Below are 20,821 nucleotides of genomic sequence, written 5' to 3'. Positions count from 1 at the left end.
CTTTTTTTTTTTTTTTTTTGGGGGGGGGTGGCAATACCTATCACATTTCTGAGAACTACTCTATCCATAGAACAAGACCTTTTGTTTAGCTACTTTTTAAAATGTAGATGCATATGTACTTGCCTTTATATTGGTGCTTTGTGACAGGCAGAGATTGATGAGTTGTTGAATTATATTCTGCAGGAGCTGTGTAGAATGTCATTTGGCTTCTGATGACAAGTCACAGGGGGAATGCAGTGAAAAATGTAAATTGGTTGATGCAACTGTCAGCACTGCAGAGGGTTTGTACACTCAATCTTTTTTTGTGTGTGTCCGTGTGTGATTATAGATAGTTTCCCCTTTCAGTAATTTTATATTTGAAAGTAGCCTTGTTTTTATACCATGGAATTATATTAGAGCTCACAGGTCAATTCCTGTCTGTCTACAGCTGTTTTGTGGGTAGTGAGGAGCTGCAAATCAGAATTGTTTTTAATTAATTAACTCATTGGAACACACTTGCTTTCTGAGCAGTTTATGTAAGAAAGGACTGAATTGAATAAATACTGCCCCCTGTAAATCAGTGGCTGATGAAAGCCCCTGAGGTCAAGTAACACCTCTATCACGAGTTTCAGTGTAGCTTCTTTTATCTTACAAATACAGAACTTGATTCCAGTCCTCATGCAGGTTGTTGATTACAGCAGGCAGTTCCCCTGCAGCCCAGTTAATCTACGTAAAGACATTCTGCTTATTGTCAGTTTTTACTGAGACATTTCTAGTACCCTAAAGGCTAAATGCATCGTCCCTTGCTCACAGTAATTCGAAGTTGCGCTCCGTCAATGAGAGTTCCCAGAAGAGAAACTGACCTTGAATAAAATACTACCTTCACAGAAAAAGAAATATGACTTTATAAGAAATATTGCATCAAAATCTTTTTCTTGTTTCTTTCTTTTCTTTTTTTTTTTTTTTCATAGAGGAAGGTGCTTGCCTGTGCAGTAGGCACTCGCTATTTATTCCAATGGCAACAACTCCAATCCTATGGCAAAACGCAACTGTTAGGTGATGCAGTACATAGGTGTGTTATACGCACATCATAGACCTAACATTAGGATTAAGTCAGACAAATTTAATAATTAGGATTATAATGCAGAATGCTGTATGTGCGTGCTGCCAAACTGTCAGAAACCTATCTTGAGCTACATATGTGCAAAAATTTCAGTGATATATATCTTTCTGAGAAAGCTCCAGTATTATTGGTTGGAGGGCATTACCCCATAATGCAGAGCTTGGAAGTTGCAAATAATTCCCTCATAAGAAAAGCTAATGCTAATGTTATATTTTTATTAAACTATTATTTTAAGTTATGACTTTATAGACATTAGTGTTTGTATATAAATACAAACAATTCTCTGTAGGTTTCAAAAACAGTTAAGGAATATTTGTTAAAAAGGGAAGCAGCCACATATCAAAATATTTGAGCACTTTTATTGTAGCTATGTAGTTAGTGAAGTTTATAGATTGCTGTCACCAGATGGCAGATATTTGTAGCTGAAAATACATAAGTCATTCACACACATAGACACACACAGAGGCAGCAGGAATATGAGAGCAACAAAAGTGTGTCCTATTCCTGCATATTTCGTTTTTTCAAATCCTGTCCTTCTCTGGTTGTGACTGTCAGCTACTTCTTTAGATTTAAAATTTGTTTACAGCAATTTGCAACTGCTGTAGTTAAGGCTGGATAACTGTTCCCATTCTAATCCCTCAAAAAAAATGCTATTACAAGTTGTTTGCCATTCAAAATGCTTGTATGAAAGTTCAAATGATTAGTTGTGGTATGGAGATAGCCTCATTAAGGAGTATGGAGGAAAAAAGTATTGAAAATAAAAAACTTAAATCCTGAAATCAAAACTTTGTCACCCAAAGATTTCAAAAGTAGTATAGGTAGACCACCGCATAGTATTTAAGATGGATTTTTAACGTGACTTCATATAATATCACAGTGCTTCTTTCTGTTTTGTATTTCAGTTTCTTTACCATTTCAAGACTTTTTGAAAACTGAAATATCTCTAAGTTGTATAATTAAGTAAAATATTAGTGCTTTAAATATCAATTTACTTTCTTTTATGACATAATGACTGAAACTGGGGAGCAGTTTTTTTAAAAAAATGTAGCCTTTACATTTTCCTATTTCTTTGGGATGCCCGTTTCATACTCTTGACAGTGCCTTTTCCCTACTCAGTTTCAGCTCTGCGTGGGCTGTGGTTTCTCTTCCTGCTTCCCTGCAGCAGGGTCACTCGCACAACCGCGGTGCAGGAAGGCTGCGCCAGGGCATGTGAGGACACAGCAGCTCACGAGGTGCTGATGTTTTCAAATTTAGTGAGCTGTGGCTCAGCTCAATGGCAAATAGCTCTTTTGAGTATTTATTTTCTTTTCACCTATTTTGAATATTTGATTTTTTTATTTAAAAGTGGGGCTAATCACCTCTTTGCCAGATGTGTCTAAGGTGAATCTTTGCTGCTAGTTGCTACCCAGGAGCAACCATAATACCTAAAACTTCGGATGCTGTTGCAACCTCCATCACAGGGCACCAAATGCCCAAATGCAATAGGCACAGTTACACTTTCTTTGGAAAAGTTGAGCGTTTCCTGTCCCTCCATTTGCTTCTCTCTCCTGTGCCTCTGCTATAATGTTAATCCCACACAAATTCCCCATCCAACAGGAAAGTAAATGACAGAGCCTAAACAAGCATCTAACTCAGCACTCTGTTGTTCTTGCCCAAAGTGAGATTTTAACTAATATATTATTATTAGTTAATTATAATAATAATTATTATTATTTATCTAATACATATTAGTAGTATTTGCAGTTACTACTTTCTGGGGTTTTAGGATACTTGGAACATACTTGCAAATTTTTCTCTGCATTCTGGAGGGCTAGAAACTATTTTTCTTTTTCTTTTTCTTTTTTTTTTAAAAAAAGCTGAAATTCTTTGGATCTTCTTGCTTAAGAGTTGTGAAACACCAAATATTGCAAAATTTGTGATAGCATTATTGGAATTGTGAACTGACAATGAGTGTCACCAGGTCAGTACACTCAGTCAGGAATCTTCAGTCCTTTCAACAAAAAGAAGACTTGTTAAATCAGCAAGTCTTGTCTGCCTATTATCTTGATAGATAACGTATCACTCTATAGCATCAAGGACAGACAACAGGTTAAATGTAAGACTATCACAAATCAAGAGGATATTTCTATTAAAATCAAACCAGATGTGATCCCTAGTTTATGAAAAGCAGACAAAATGACAGTGGGGTATTCAACTACTTATATGCTCATACTCCTTGTACAGTTTACCAGTATTTCATATATGGGAAGACCAAATAAGTGGACACTTTCTTTTTTTATTATTAATTCTTCATGAACGACAACTTTCTTTTAAGTCATATTATTCAGGTCAGATTCCTACTTTGTGTTTCATTTGTCTTCTTGCTATTTAAAGTTTGAGAACTTGAGATTTTTAGCACATTGCTTATGCAATTTCACTAAGTCTTTTGACTAGAGAAGAAAAGATGGACAGAGTTGAAATGACAGTTGATTGTCATTAAAGAAATGTTCGAGAAACTTACCGTTTTTTCTTACTGCTATAAATTACAAAAAACAAAGAAGTTTTTTGAAAAATGTATTGAAAAGCATAGCTAGTTTACCAGTGTTCTTTGAATCATGGTTTATATGGAAACATAAAAAGCATTCAGCTACAGAAGTATTTATGCACACAGTTATGAAGCAGGATATTTTTGCTCTGTAAAAATATTATATAATGGGTAGGCTCAGAATTGTGGCATTTCTGGCATCGGATTTGTTGTCCCAAATATTTATCATCATTATTGGTTTTCATTGTCTGTCACCGCTAGCTTCACCCTTTTCCCCTCTTGCCTTTTGAATGAACTTTTCTCAGTACAAAAGGTTTCCCAGTTAGGAATCATCTGAAAAACATGGATTAAATTTTCCTGCAGATCTACATTAAATGGAGGAACAAGTAAAACTAGGCAGACTGTCATCTCAGATTACTTTTTATCTGCTTTCCATTGAATCACATTACAAAGATCCCAGAATTGCAGTTTTCTGTTATTAATTTATATTTACTATTGTGACATTACATGACACACTAATCTGAGAGAACTATTGTGGAAGAAATAAATGGCAGCCCTTTTAACACTATCAATTTCTATCTGGTACATGTATATCTACTTTTGAAACATAATCTAGACATGCTAGGAGTAGCTCTAAACCAAAGAGAACATACTGTTTACTTTGTCGTATAATTGGAGACTATTACATTTCCTAGACAGCTGGTGGTTAAATGTCTTGGAAGAACTTCCAATTCATTGAAATCCACACTGCACCAGATTAATAAGGTGCATTTGTTGGTCAGTGCAGATTGACAACACCTATATCAGCTCTTCTGAAATATAAGTGAAAAATCTGAAAGAAAGCAAATCAAAGAAATTTAGAGCAGAAGAAAAATTGTTAAATTTAGTAGAAATTCTGAGGTTACGCTTTTGTCTTTTACTCTTTACTATGTACAGGCAAGGCTGTGACAGACATTATGCTGTTAATCTCTCCTGCTATGTTAAATTTCTCTTTATCTGCTGGATGACTTTTTTCCCCCCTTGTAGATTACTCAGAGGATAAATCCATTCCCTGCTCTTTGCAGGGGGAAAATGAATGTATTACCACATTTCTATTGACTATGGATGAACACGGAAAGACAATAATTCATAGCATAAAACCAAAAGGTAAGCAGTGAATATTACTTTTTCTCTATTGAGCCCAATTTGAAAATACAGATGGGGCAGACTCTCAGTTCCAGCAGCACTAGCAAGCTGAGCTCTTTCAAACACCGCTGCACATCTTGTGTTTGTAGTTCTCCTCTGCTCAGCCAAAAGAGAACCTCCTAAAGTATATATTTAATGCTGCAATAAATTAAATACCTGGCCTTTCATGAAAGATAGGCAGAATGATCTAATGGATTAATCAGGTACTGCTGCATTCTGATCTCAGCTCTGGCTCTCTCTCTGGCCTTAGACAAACTACTGTCTCTGTATGAGTTTCCTATCTGTAAACCCCTTGCCACCCAAGGGTGGCAAGTTAGTTAATTTTTCTAAAGCTCTGCACAGTTCTAAGATGATAATACTGAACATACTGTACCCAAAAAAACTGTATCCAACGTGGAAATATCATGTGTTTCCCAGATGGACAAATATCTAAAATACTATCTTGATGGAGATTCCTGATGAAATGAATATGCGACAGAATGCTGAAATATCTTTATAATTATACTTCATGATGTAGTACCATTAAGTTTTGAATGAGTTTCACATCACTAGCCTAGATATTTAAGAGACCTTATTATTATTATCCTATGACCTTTCATTTAACATTATTTATTTACTGTTATTTTGATGATGATTTTTCATTTAATAATCAAGTGGGACAGGAGAGAACATAGGCACCACTTTTCAGCTGCCAAGCAGCTTGGTTTCTAGGCAATAAAATGCATTTCTTTTGGACACACCCAGTGCCTCAGGGCTGAATGTTAATTGTTTTAGGGAAAAACATGCAGATTTGTAACTTTATTTTCTTGGTACAAGTGTCAGGCATAAGATTGAAGATATCCTCCTATTTATTTCATTAACCTTTGCGTAGCGTTTTTCTAGCTACACAATATTGAGACTTAAAGTGATTTCATTGCACAAAACAGCAGTTTCTTTCATAAGAATAGTAATCTGGATGTATATAGGTTTTGTTTATAGCAAAGACTTTTGAAACAAAGAAGTACATGCTTTTGTGACTGCACTCCCAGGAATCAAGAATTTAAGAAGAGTAAAGCATTGAAAGATGTTCTCCTTATCAAATATATATGGCACATTTTAGGAAGATCTGAAAAAAAGAAGTAAAATAGATATGTTAAGGTGTTAAACCTTCTTTAGCAGCCCTCCCATGAGTGACTGTTGTGATATATGTGAGTGTGAATTAGGACAAGACCACCAAAAATGCTCTACATGTTGGTTTGCCTTATGGGACTGAAGTCAAGATGGCACTAATAGCCAGAACATTAACTCACTGCTCTGAATTGGATAAATAAATGCCACCAAACAAAACAGTAATGCAAAATATATTCCATGTAAGCCAAATGAACCGTGGTTTAAGGATATTGAAAATTCATTCCACATTCAACAGAAACATTTGTAAAACTGACTTTCATGAGCAACAACTCTTAATATTACTATAATATCTTAATTGCGATTTGCTGAAAAACATGAGCCTGCTTGTCTTTACATGATTACTTTTATGCTGAATCCTTAGGAAAGAAATTATTTTCTGGAATAACACTGATTTTGTAGTGATTTAATTTGTACTTTTAAATCTCATCATCAGCCTTGGACTGCTAGTAGTTACAGGGAAAAAAAGGATAACAAATATTAGAGCAGCTGTTAGGAAATATATTGCAGCTCTAACACATTTGTAACTTACCTGTGGAAGAGAAAATGAAAGACATTTAAAATACAGAATCTAGAATTTGTGTCTCTGGTTGAAATGTGTCGGACCAAACTTGCAACTAATGTCCCATCTGGACATTTGTAATGTGCATGTAAATTCATAGAGGGAAATTTATGCATCCAGGTGCCAGACTGAGCAGCAGTTACAGTAGACCTCCATTAGCACTGCCTGGTGCAGTGCGTTTTCCTGACGCGTGATAAACCCGTGACCACGTGTCTGTGCAATGGCAATCCCTCTCACTTAGATAAATTCTGTCTTTACCCCTTGACAACTGTGTTATCTGATGCCTTTATTTGAAAGTTGTGCTCTTTGTTTAAAACAGCATTTTCTTTTTAGCGCTTCTGTCGGCCCAAACTCTGCCATAACTCACCAGATTCAGTCATTAGGAGCAGCAGTACTTTACCCCTTCAGCTGAGTCTAAAATGACATATGTTTAGCACTTGCATCTGAGCATTCAGTTTTGCCAAGATTGTGCTTATATTTTCATAGGAATGTTTCCAAGTCTGTGCAAAAGAAAGGAGATCCATTGCAGTGTTATTTTCTAGAGCTTACCTCTGCATCACTGAAGTGGATGACAGTTTTTCCATCCGTGTTATTTTAAGTGAATCAATTTTTTTGTGTTTTGACTAAGCAAAACTTCCGGTTTTGTTTTTGACTGTTTCAAATACTGTGTGATAAAACATTTTGCAAATCTTGAAATGCAGAATTCCTTGAAACTTCGTTCTGGAAGAGTTTCAGGACAACATCTTTCTTCCCCGTTATTTCTCTGAAAATTAATTGCTACAAATCTGTCACTGCTCCAGAATTTGGTAGTCTGAGTTTCCTGTTCAACTGTTCCAAAAATCTACTGATTTAGATAGAGGTCAAGGCCAATGTTCTCAACAAATCCAATGTAACTTTTTTCCTCATTGCTTTCATGAATGAAATGTTTCCTCCTTTTTCAAAATGTCATTGATGTTTTTACCCCGATAAAGATCTACCTAGGATCTCTTCCTTTGCAACACATTGAATATCAATAAATTAAAGAAGTAAAACTTCAGTGATAACATCATAAAATCCATAATCTTGTCAACGCAACCCTATTTCTTAGAATTATAATGGCACAAATCTGAAAGTAATTTTCTAACTTTTCTTCTCACAACGTGGGTCTGTATCAGGCAGCTGCTAATCAACATTGTAAAAGCACAATGGAATGTTACTTCATTACATTTCTAACTTTTAAATGCAATACTTCTCAGCCAGTTTCACAAACCCACTAACGAACCAGCAGAAGAAAGATAATATGGACTTGCGGGAAAATGCCTGTACTGCTCCCAGCAAATGGGAACCACAGTAGGCAGCCTGATTGTTTTTTAATTAGCTACAACTTATTGACAGAATCGCACAATCACAGTTGTTTCTGTTTTCACAGATTGCCCACAACTTCCAAATATCGCAATGATAATGGTAGGTGTTGCCCTCGCTATCCTTCTGATGGGCGTTGTTTTACTTTGTATCTGGAAATTACTGGTGTCGATTCAGGACGGAAAAGAAGTGGCCAAGTTTGAAGCAGAAAGATCTAAAGCCAAATGGCAAACGGTATGTTACAGGCATTAATTTTGTAAGCCTTTCTTTAATTTGGCTGAATGCCAATGTCTGGAAAAATTTTGTTAGCATTTCTGCTTTGATCTTTTAAAATGTTAGATTGTACTGGTAGATTTTCACTAAATTTAGTATTCTATAAATTAAAATAATGAGTTTTTAGAGATAACTAGCGTTCAATATCCTGGTTTAATTTCTTCCACATCTACAATGTTGTAGATAACAGTCTTTTATTGCTTTATTTTACTCTTTTTTTTTTTTTTTTGGTCGATACCTGGGCTCTGATTGATCTTACCAAATTTGGCCACTGTCTCTAGAATTATCAGAGCTATTCCCCTCCTCCCACAAGCAGAGCTGTTTTAGGAAGGGGAGATCATCGGTTGCCTGTTATGCTGAGAGCCCACTCCTATGTACAGGAGCAATGTAAGCTGTCCAAAATGTAGGTAAAAGGACAGGGAAATCTACGGCTTAGCTTCTATCTATAGCTTGCACATGTCTAATGCAAGCTTATACCATATGTGCCCTTTTCCTCTTTCCCTTCTGCCTGTGGCTTTTTTTGTTCTTCTGCAAGAGTTTTTAAACTTCTGAGGCTCTTTGAAAAAATGAATGTTAAGTTAGCATTCTGATGAGTATCGGGAGGATATGTGATACATTGCAGTTTACTCAGCTACACTCTTGTCCAAAACCTTATGATTTCTGCAAGAGTACATACTGCCTGCCAGTTTTTGAGACAGGAAAAATTGGTTACTCACAGGCTGGGCCACTTCGGAGTGTTTTGCTAATCCTTTGGGAGAGCTATATATGGTAAGAAGGAAAAGAAGGACATACTAGATAGAAATATTTTATTTTTTTCTCCTATTCCAAAAGGAAACGATGCAAAGGGAGTAAGAGGTCAGTGTTAAAAGCTGAGGTGGGATTTAACCCTTCTCCCAGTTCATGGTAGTCTATGTGTCTCAAGTAAGAGGACCACGTTAACTAACACTTCACAGCTGGAAAAATATTTTCATTTTTAGAATTGTGCAACCATGACATTTGATACATAAATCATATCAGACATAAGCTGGAATACATCTTTGATACAGTATTGTTTGATTATGGGCATTACTTTAATCTGGAAGGCAGATGTGAAAATAAGCATGTTTCTGATTCGAGACTGAATTGTGCTACCTCATGTAGCCTGGTCTGATTTTTAATGGCTTGGAATATAAATTACTGCAGTCCATTCCGAAGTGGTCAGAAGTTTTATGATTACTTCTGCACAAAGAATAGACCAGAAGTGCTCACTATGGAAAAGAAGTAACCGAAGGAGGGGTGTGATACTGGTCTATAAAATTGAATGGGATGGGGAAATTGAATATGGGACATTTGCTCACTGCCTTATGGGCATCACCTTTATGGGGCATTTGTTCACTGCCTCGACAAGAACTATGAGATAGCAGGCTCTGAACAAGCCAAATGACATGCTTTTACACAACACTTGGTTAAAGTGTACAATTCCTTTCCAAAGGTTATTGTAGATGCTAAAAGTGTGCATGGGTTCAAAATGCATTTAGATAAATCCACAGAAGAAAGACGTTGTCTCTGGTCTAGGAAGCTTGTGAACCAAAAACCGCCTGAGAGCGGAGATTGCGCTGGGCAGACCTACGCTGCTGCACGTTTGCCCTGCGCGATTGCGTGCTGCTCGCGACAGGTCACCAGGGTAGGCATACCTCTCGCCTCACCCAGTTTCTCAGTAAGTTCCCACAAAGTACAGCACAAGTCATCTTTCTCAGGGCGCACGTTAGGAAGCAGAAGGGTGCTGGTTAGTCCATGTATGTCTTGCACAGCAAGGCTGGGTCAGGAACTGTCGGCACAATGTTACTCCATTGCTGAAGAGGTGCGTCAAGGTCAGTGCTCTGCAGCTCTGTGTGCTTGCAGCTGGAGCAATGGCAAGATGACACACAATGACTTGCATTTCTTCTGTTTGTTTTTAGGGAACAAATCCACTGTACAGAGGCTCAACAACCACTTTTAAAAATGTAACCTACAAGAACCAAGAAAAGCAAAAAGTGGCCAAGACTGAAGATTTTTATTAGTGCTTCCAACGCTACAAGCTTAGTTTTACTGGCGAGAAACCTAAAAACACTATTTTGCTTTTATTTCTTCTCAGCTGATTATGTGGTGTTTGTTTGCACGCTGCAGTGACATAATAATTCTGTTAAAGAAAATATATCTTGTGTTAGGGAAACTATAGATAACATATTAGTACTAAAAATTAATAGGAACATTTAAAAGACCTTGAATACTAAAGCATCCCAGAACCAATCTTAGAAAGATGGCATCACCAATAATTTTAATTTTCTCATTAATAATGAGGATTAAAAATTATCATAAGTAAGCCTATTTTTGTGAACTTAAGTGTGTACAATGTGTTTTATATTACCTTGTTCATCCATGCAATGCTATATATTTGAGTTTAGGTATGTATTTTTACCAGTTTATTTGGTGGGCTCGTGTAGATTTAAAAAGGATAAATTTTTCATGAATGCTGCTTAAACTACTGAGGTTAGAGGTTCCTCATATCAGCTGTGAGACTGAGTAACTTTTCTTTAGAAATGATTAGTGTTATGGTCTGTCTTGTGTGTATCCAAGGTATCTAGAAATAGTTCCTTTCTAATTCCGCTTTCTTGTCTTTTTTCCCTCCTTCTGCGTCCTTGAATCTCTTCCTGTTTGATGTTCTTTAAGAATCCACTCCCTGAAGTTATCTCAGGGGAAGCTATATCAAACCCTATTCACTTGCATAGTTGTTTTTCGATCCAGGTATAGACTGCTTTTTGTTTTCTTTCCTTTGAATTCTAGTAGAGAGGACTCAGAGCGAAAAAGAAATATTTGTAAATTAGAGAACCCAGACGAGAAACCTTAAACCAGAGGATTACCAAAAGAAAAAGTCTTTTCACCATTTCCATCCTATTTAGGCACTCAAAATAAACCTCTCATGGGCTGTGACATGAGCCCTTTACATACAGGAAAATTTCACATACAAAGACTTAGTATCACACATAAAGACAGTAGTCCTTTGTTGATATATCCTAAATTATGATTTTTTTTTTCAATGCCCAGCAACTAAACCATTTATTTGTGAGAGAAATAATATATTCTGCACTTTTTGGCAGGTTTTTCAAACTAGGCAGCAAGTAGAACTATGAATTTCATTTGATATTCATTTCCATGACACTAATGAGGATTTTTAAATCTCAGTTTTAACTACAGTTATTAATGACCTGTCATAAATTGTAATGCTGTTATCATACACATCAGTAGCAAAAAATCTCTGCCAAAATCAGCTAACATGATGGCATAAAAATGTCAGCACTGGACTATTCTAAGTTAACAGTAATGTAGTTTACTTCTTTAATCATTTTTTCTCTGTATTTTTTAATGTTCTGGAATAGATGGTGAAAATGTACATATGAATGTACATGAAAGAGAAAGACTAGAGAACAAAGGTATATTGACACATATCACAGACTAACCAGTTATGTACATTCCCTAACGTAAATCATGTATTTGACCTAAAAACTTGATGTTATCCATTTTTCAATAGATATTTACAAAGTCTGTGCAACTTCAGTCTCTATATCCTTTACAGTGACTGGATGTGAGACTGAAATTATAGATGCCTGTTTTAGGGCCTAATTCAAAGCCTATTGGAGTCAATGGCTGCAGATGAGAATCTAGTTTCAGTGAAACTATTAGTTTTGGTTTACAAAGATTGTTTTGTTTTAACAAACTGGTTAATACTGTCTATTAGTGGATTAGAATCTATGTTATCTATTTCTGTGCAAAGAGAAACAAACAATATCAGATGCCTTTGGAAAGAAGGCGATGCTGTAATCATGTATGAAATACAAAATGATTGCAGTGTGAAGGAAACGATGGCTATCATTAAACTGGAGCAGGCTAATTACAGGGTCCTGTCTGCACTCTGCATATCCCATAATAAAAGTTGTGCACGGACAAAGGTCTGAATCTGCAATCCTTCCAGCCACTGGAATCCCACAGATGTTAGTGCAAGTTATATATGGTACCCAATCCGGTTTCCCTAGCACATGAATAATCACATTGGGTGTAAAGCTGGCCCCATGGATTCAGTGGGACTTTAGTCTCAGACTCCGCTTGGGTTCAGGATTGCTTAAAGGACTAGGGCAATCTGGATTTAGCCTATAGAAAATAGCTGTTACATTATTTTTTTTTAAAGTAAAAGTCATCAAATGACAATCTTTTATGAAAAAAATATTACTGCTAAAGTGATAAACACCTCTATTGTTTATTAATTACCTTCTGTTTCCGAGATGGCTGACTCTGCAGCTCAGTAGTGGGGCTGAGACCCCTTCTTACATAGGTCAACCATTTCTGTATTAAATTACTTCTCAGTATTCCAAGGTTTTTCCTGAGGTCGTGTTCACATTTCACATAAATCTATTGGTGGTCTGCATTCCCTGTTTCTACAGGAGATTTCATTTCACAAAACTGTTCAAATTGTTCCCATTATTTGCATCTTCTGCTCATCAGCAAAGATCTAAAAGGGTATGGAGATAATGTTTACAGCCCAATTAATCCGCCTAGCAATCTTACTGCAAATCATTAATGACATACAGAAAACAGGCAGTATATTTTACAGTTTCTCTGCTCTGATTGTACTGTAACTTTTCCGTGCATATTCAAAATTTTCAGAATGAAAATCACTTGAATAATTAAGAATTAATCAGAAGAGAGAAAACAGAAGGGCTTAGTGAGAAAGACCTCTCTCATTGACAGAGATCCAATAACTAGGCTTTCTTTTAACAGCATTAATTTAGATCATAAATTTTGACTAAAATCCTAGATTTAAAGAGCTTTCAAGGTCTTACTTGGAATTTGCCCTAGAAACAAGAGTGGTGTTCATCTTCTTTGTTAATTGTATTATTTTTGTCTTGTAACATTTGTTTCAAAGTTGTTTTTTCCTTTCCTTTTTTTCCACCAAATTATCAGCGGGTTTGTGTGTGGTGAGTGGGATGGAAAAGTCTTTCTGTTCTTTTCATGAGTACTGTTTTGACCTGAGGCTGGACCTTGAGAAAGGCCAAAACATTTTTAATAGAAATACTTCTATTCACTGAAGAGTTAAACTAAATAAAAGAATGACCATCAGCAATTTTATTGTACTTGTGTATCTTTGACATCTTGCAAAATGGTAATTTCAGTAATGTATGTTAAATGGATAACTTTTTCATTTGATTTTTAAAAGTTGCATGTTATCCTGTATTCTTCTGTCCAGCTTGCATTTATCTTTGTTTTGTAATACAGATAATGGGTAATGAGTCTGGGACACAAGACTCAGATGTCAAGTGCAATACTCTCCACGTGCTGTTAATCATAATACAGTAATCCTTGCTTGTTTTCCTTTTCCAGTGGGCATAAAGGAGTTATTGCTCCACAAAACTGATTGCTCACAACCTAAAGGAAAGAATCAGGCAGACAGTTTTATCTCAGTCCATTTGCAAGAGGCAGGTAAATCCCCTTACCTTGTTGCTGTAAAAGGGGGATTATTCAACATTGAATAAAGACTGTAAAATTAAGTAAATTTTTTTGTCGAAATACACTTTCATTGTTTTTTATTCATTTTCCGTTTTACCACGTGACCTTATCACTTGATCGCATGACTTGAGTATTCTTAGCAGATTTCTCATGCTTTGGCTACTGTAGAGCTCATTTTATGACTTTTTTTTTTTTAAATACAGTTTAGCACATCTGGATGTTCTTTTTTTTTTTTTTCTTTTTAAGGCAATGAGTTAATGAGTGAATCTTGTAAGCAATCTTGTAATTGGCTATTCAAGGCATTCTTTTTATACAGTGATCCCTGAAGTACATAACTTAAAGCTAAAGATCCATTAATTTTGGAAGTGTACTAACAGCATTGCCTTTTTGGAACCACATGGCAAAGTGCCTATTTTCTGTTTAATCTAAAAGTTAATAATCCTTTTTCTCCTGTAGTGAAAATTCATGTGTCTTGTTGTCTTTGCTCCTTGGAGCAGGAAATCAGCATTCCTCTACGTCTCTGATAGAACTATATAAAGTCTATTGTATTCTCAAGGCACACGATAAGAACACGTCCTCTTGCATCTCACAGTGGATTGTGAAAACTGAAATGGATATGATTGCATGATTTGTATGCCTAGGATGTGTCATTTAGAATGTTTTCTACATGAAATCTAAATATTTTCAGTTTTGTTGGTTTCTATGAATGGTTCATGCCTGGAAACTTTTTTCTGTGTCTTCACAGAAGTACGTATCAGTTCATACAGAGAAATATCAATGAAACGCAACAATGACACAGAGTACAGTTCAATGAAAAGGCTTTTTCTTTTCAAGGTCTTAGTATGTCAAAACGTGCTCTGAAGCTGCAAATTTCTTGCTTTTCTACCAATCACAATACAAAGAGCAGAGAGAACCCAAAATTGTCTTTCATTGCAACCTCTCCCTTCCTCACATTATTTATACTACAGCTTACATTTATTTTAAATAGGATAACTTAAAACTGTTTCAAGAAATTTCCATATTCAAATAGAAATAGTTCAGAACCAACTTCAAGATTCTGAAAGCACAAGATATTTTTCAAACACCATTTCTCCACAGGGTAAGTTTTCTCAGTAGTAGTTTTTTTTCATTACTCTCCAAATTTAGATGAGGTAGGAGGATAAATAAAACCAAGGTCTTTATGTATGAAGAAAGAGGAAATTTTTATTTAGTGTTCAGCAGTTGGATGTTACCTGTGTTTGGAAAAGCACGCACAGCAAACTTCTGGCTTCAAAGTTAGTAACTAGTTCAAAGACAAATTGTCTCTCCTGTTGATCTTCTTAGATGAGCAGTTAAAACCTGCTTCCTCCAAAACTCTCAACTGACTTAAAAATCAGACCTATAATTATAGTGTAATTACCAAGTAACAAATCTTCAGTTGCTTCTATTTTAGGTTACGGTAGACTTGAAAAATGACAGACAGAAGAAAAATAAATTAAAAAAAAAAACTATAATCTTAAAATTGTTAGAGAAATTAAGCCTGAAAAGATATCAAACCAAGAAAGGTATAGTTCAGATTAAGTGCTCTAAAAATCCTTAAAATCAATTAATCATTACAAAAGTGTCTAATCCCCTTGCTCCCCCTCCATATCTGCAGGGAAAGTCCTCCATGGTAATGTGTCATGAGCCAACACACAAGACAACAAGCAAATGAACCCTGGTCAAGCAACATAATTTGAATATTTACAGGCACAGTGGTCTGTACCTCTCCTGTTCATCCCTAAGTACTTACAGCTACTGCTTCATACTGTCCGGGGCAGCGGCTGCAAGAAACCAGCTCAGCATCTCCCTCCTGTACATTACAAGTTCTGGATTCCAGTTCTAAATCTGGCAAATACAGAAGCTAATCAGCCGAGCTTTATCAAAATGAGAGGCTTGTCACTGAATATAATTACGGTGAATGATTGGTTCATTGCTCACACTTGGCCAAGCAAATCTGAAATGGTTCTGCTTATGAAACTGTTTGCATATGATTAAAAAACACAGAGAAAAATACTGATCTCGCAGGCACATTTAAACCACAAAAGTGACAAAAGTTTTATGAGATTTATATTTTTTTTCAAAAATATCTGCCAAGCAGTTAGATCATGGTTTTATCAGATTATTTTAAAAAGATAACGTCTGTAGAATGTTGATCGTAATATATGTAACTTATTGATTACAATGTCTGTTCAGTACATGAATCTACATTCTCACGTTAACAGTTTTTCTTGGGAGCACATTATCTGTTCTTTTGTAGCAAACTTTTGCAAAAATGCTCTGTTTTATTCTAAAATTGATTTTGCTAGAACAGAACTAACAATGTGAGTCTCCCTGTGTATGCCTTAATGGAAACCATGTGCATTTTAAGAATGCTGACCCCAGATGAGCAAAGTGCTGAAAGTCAGTCACCTTAAAGATTTCAGGGGGCATAAATAAAGGCTTAAAGTCATTTTAAGCATGGAAATTGTTAAAATTTAAGCGTCAGATTAGCTTCTTTGCTAGATCTGAAGATTTAACTTAAAATGCTGAGGTCAGTTACATGACAGAGTTCTTGAAATGCTTTAATCATTGCATCAGCTGCACATTATGGCCCTGAGTTCTGTAAATCTGTGCTAGAAAAATACTTCTGCAAAATGTCTCTACGTATAGGGCATTGAGGACAATAAATTCAGACTCTGGTCAGCTAGAAGCAGAAGAAGTTAAAAGTTGCATGAAGACAAAAAAAATAGTGTGCAGACAAAAATAGAGTTCTACTGAATATTTGCTCTTTGCATACAATTTCCCTCTTTATTGTGCCAATGTGATTTAGTTTTGTTCTACCCTTCCAGTCAAAGCCCTGACTAACATTGGCTCTTCTCAGAAGTTTGGTAAAAGGTGACCAAGTAAAAATCAAAGAACCCTGCCATCTCCACAGGGTAGCTTTCCTTCTCTCAAGGAATGCAAAAGAATATGTCCAGAGAGTGGGAGAAAGCCACAGCAACTTCCATGCTGTCTCAGCTTTCCTTGGCAAAGATGCTGACAGCGTGTTTGGGATGCTGCAAAAAACTCTTTTCATCCTTCATTTTACTCTCTGTCCTTCTGGCCCTGCTGCTGAGATGTCTTTGGAACTGTAGTATATATAATTTATAAATGTGTGTGTACTTCTTTTGAGCTGTAGGTAAAGCTATGTTAAATAGCTGTTTTTAGTGTGTATGTATTAGGGAATGAAGTGAGGATTTGCTAAAAGCCTTTAATGTGGGGAAAATGCATATAAGGAGGGCAAATTCTGTATGCAGTGCTATCTGCCAAGCAGTTACATGATGGTTTTATCAGGTTGTTTAAAAAACATAGCATTTGTCAAATGTTGATCATACTCTGTGTAATTTCTGCTCAATACATGAATGAACATGCTAGTATTAATAGTTTTTTTTGGGGGGGGGGCACATTGGATAAGTGTGCAAGGTGAACCCTTGTGAGAAAAAGACAAGAATGGCAAAAAAAATGATTGTATTACTTGGAAAGATGAGTATCATACCAGGTATGGTTGTGCCAAGGATCTCACAAGGGAAAAGAAAAAGTAAGGAGAGGCCTTGAGAAACTAATAGGAATGGGCAAAAGGCAAGTCCACATTAGACTTATTCCACGTTAGACATAAAAGTACTGCAATATTTGATTTTCCCCCCACCTTAAACCACTTAGGAACTGTGATTTGCAGAGCAAAGCAGGACTTAGGAAAGTGGTTCTGCCTGAAAATTTTTGAATTATTGCTTGCTGGGCACAGCTGATGTAAGCAATGTTAGTCCTATTTTTGCTTGCTGGCTATTTTCTGTTTTGTTAATCCCCTGCTGGCTGGGGGGGGGGGGGGAAACATGAGAGGCCTCTCTTTTGGGTTTAAGGATAGGGACAGAGATTATTGCATGGGAAGATGCTGCACACACAACACACTGGCTCTGTGTGCTTGTGTCTTGGGAAAGCAGTGGGTTTGTGAGAAAATGGAACTAGTGTGAATTTGATGAGGACTTGCATTTGTAGATGGGGCCATAGTGAGCATTTAGTATCTGTGTAGGCCCAATATAGAGGTCTGAATGTCGAAGCAGAGACAGGTGGAGGTACGTAAACTACCAAATACAGGTAGAAGGTAGAAGAATACAGGAAAAAGGTAGAATATTAAATACAGGATTAGTGAAGGTAAATAAGCTCAGACAAGTGCATATACATATGGGGTGGTTACATTTGTTTAATCTATTATACATTTGTTAGAAGACAGAAAACAGAGATCAGCTGAGAAATGAAGGGAAGAATTATTAGAAAAAGTAGGCTTCAGATAGAAAAGGAAATAAAGGAGACAGGCTGCTACAGAAATTGCCTTAAAGGAAGACAGACAGGCAAAGTTTAGGAAAAAAATAAATACAAAAATTTAAAAGATCGAAAAGTTACAAGGTTTAGCTTGCAAGATAATATAAACAATGTCATTAAGGCTACTTCAGAAAATACTGCCAACCACATTGGTTTTACAAGCCACTATACCAGCAAAGATGTTCTGTTCCAGTAATCAACTTTGTATAGCTTAGCTATAAATACCCTGACCAGGGTAACTGCAGCTGTACTACAAGGGATTTGCCAGTTCAGTTAGAGTAGAATAGATCCAAGACACTAAAGAGCTGTTTAGTCAAAGAGGAAAGTCTGACTAGCAAAGGAAAAAAGAAAACAGGAAGTAAAACTACTCAGAATTAATAAATTGGTAATTTGTGTTTAGCAAACTATTTGCAAAAATATTTTTGACATATTTGTTATTACTAATCTATGATCAGAACGTATTTATTTTGCTGTTATAGAAATGAGGGAGAAAATCATCCTGTGGTGTGTTTTCCCCCAATGCCCGGAACAGCCTTGCTTGTGCTCACTGGGGCACCTCAGTTTTTAAATGCGGAAGCACAGACACGGCATGATCTCTCCGCAGGGCCCAGGAGCAGGGTAGAATCACAGAATTGGTAAGGTTGGAAGGGACCTCTGGAGATCATCTAGTCCAACCTCCTTGTTCAGCAGGGGCACTGAGAGCATGTTAGACAGGGTTGCGTCCAGGCGGGCCTTGAAGATCTCCAGAGAAGGAGACTCCACCACCTCTCTGGGCAACTTCTTACAGTGCTGTGTCACTCTCGCAGTGAAGAAATCCCCCCTCACTTTCAGGCGGAACTTCCTGTGGTTCAGTTTCTGCCCACTGCCTCTTGTCCTGTCACATGGGACAACTGAAAAGAGTTTGTCCCCGTCCCCTTGACACTCTCCCTTCAGGTACTTGTACACATTGATAAGATCCCCCCTCAGTCTTCTCTTCGCCAGGCTGAACAGGCCCAGCTCTCACAGCCGTTCCTCGTAGGGCAGATGCTCCAGCCCTCTGATCATCTTCGTAGCCCTACACTGGACTCTCTCCAGTAGCTCCATGTCTCTCTTGTACTGGGGAGCCTAGAATTGGACACAGTACTCAAGATGAGGCCTCACCAGGGCTGAGTAGAGGGGCAGGGTCACCTCCCTCGACCTGCTGGCAACACTCTTCCCAATGCACCCCAGGGTACCATTGGCTTTCTTGGCCACAAGGGCACATTGCTGGCTCATGGTCAACTTGTCATCCACCAGCACTCCCGGGTCCTTCTCTGCAGAGCTGCTCTCCAGAAGGCCAGCCCCCAGCTTGTACTGGTGCCTAGGGTTATCTTTCCCTAGGTGCAGGACTCTGCACTTGCCCTTGTTGAACCTCATGAGGTTCCTCTCCGCCCAGCTCTCCAGCCTGTCCAGGTCTCTCTGAATGGCAGCACAGCCCTCAGGTGTGTCAGCCACTCCTCCCAGCTTGGTATCATCAGCAAACTTGCTGAGGAGGCACTCTGTCCCCTCATCCAGGTCACTGATGAAAAAGTTGAACAGGATGGGACCCAGTACTGAGCCCTGGGATCGGGCAAGAGTGCCCTTCTCCAGAGCTCCCCGCTCAAAACGGCAGCCACACAGTCCTGAAGGGATTGAGGCAGCTCAGGAATGGCCAGATCTTCAAAAATGGCTCATTAACAAGCCTATCTCTAAAAATCTGTCTCTTTTTGAAATTTGCAGCTTTCATGAAAAATGTATCACAATTCCCTGACGTTGGCAACCATTCTGTCTGGTCAAGTCAGGAGGCTTTTAGATTAGCTGGGTCAGCACCGTTTTCTGCTGCTCGGCTGTTCTGTGCCAGACGTTGTTGCCATCCCTCATGCTGGGAGAACAACCGCCAGTTTCCCACTGCTGAGCGTTCGGCTTCCCTCGCGTCGCGGTTCCCCTTTCCTCCTCCTGCCAAACTACCCGACCGAAGCTTCCCCAAACCCAGCAGTTTGTGTTTCCTTCCTTGTGTCATGATGGAAGTGGGTAAGGTGGGACAGAGGTTAATGGAAATAGAGACTACACTGTGGTTGTGCTTCGACACTGAATTCATTTTATACATTTATATGTAAACTTGTACATATAAAAATATATTAAGCTTATATGTTTGCCTGCGATGCACAAAGAATAACGCACAAATGTGCCCGAGCAGATCAAAGATGATTGCGGTGAAACTGCCCTACCCTCAACCTGGAGGTGCCACTTCTGATGCCCCTGTGCTGTTCCCGGCTTGTGTAAGACGAAGGGGAACTCAGCAGCAGCTGCTGGGACCGTGCCGCGTAAGGGTGGTACGAAGCGGGAGACGGGGATTGCTCTGGCGGGGAAAACTCTGGGGGACGCGGGCGGGGGCGCTGACCGAGCCGAGAGCCCAGCGGCCGGGCGGGTGTGCGGAGGTGCGGGCGGCAGCGCTAGCTGCAGGGCAGGAACTAGGCAACGCGGATTTCAGCAATTTCCAGAGAATTGTTTCGCGGTTTTCTGGCGATTTTCAAAGTAAAAGTAACCCAGTTTACTGGGCTTGGAAGCGCTGAACGTCCCTGCTCTGAACGAGGGTTCCGCAGCTCTTCCGGCCGCCCGACCCCAGGCCCCCGGGCGGCCCCCTCGGGCCGCCGCCCGCCGCGGCCGCGCCGCCCCTCCTCCCCGCCGGGGTGGGGTCGCTCCTCCGCCCTCGGCGGGGCCGGGCTCCGCGGGGCCGCTGCCGCGGCGCGGAGAGGAGCGGGAGCCGCGCCGAGCCGCGCCGGGCCGCGCCGCGGCG

The 20,821-nt window shown here is 38.4% G+C and overlaps 1 protein-coding gene across 1 annotated transcript in view; it reads left to right on the top strand.

Moving 5' to 3' along the window:
- Positions 1-10,206, top strand: part of ITGB6 (integrin subunit beta 6) — a 36,122-nt gene extending 25,916 nt beyond the window's left edge. The window contains exons 13-16 of the mRNA XM_062579121.1: positions 184-281; positions 4,653-4,772; positions 7,949-8,115; positions 10,092-10,206. Of these exons, the coding sequence (XP_062435105.1) occupies positions 184-281; positions 4,653-4,772; positions 7,949-8,115; positions 10,092-10,193 (487 nt within the window). The 3' untranslated portion in view covers positions 10,194-10,206. The remainder of the gene's footprint in view (positions 1-183; positions 282-4,652; positions 4,773-7,948; positions 8,116-10,091) is intronic.
- Positions 10,207-20,821: the final 10,615 nt, after the last annotated feature.

The sequence above is a fragment of the Rhea pennata genome, chromosome 6, assembly GCF_028389875.1.
Source record: "Rhea pennata isolate bPtePen1 chromosome 6, bPtePen1.pri, whole genome shotgun sequence".
NCBI lineage: Eukaryota > Metazoa > Chordata > Aves > Rheiformes > Rheidae > Rhea > Rhea pennata.
This window is presented reverse-complemented; position numbering and strand designations above follow the sequence as displayed.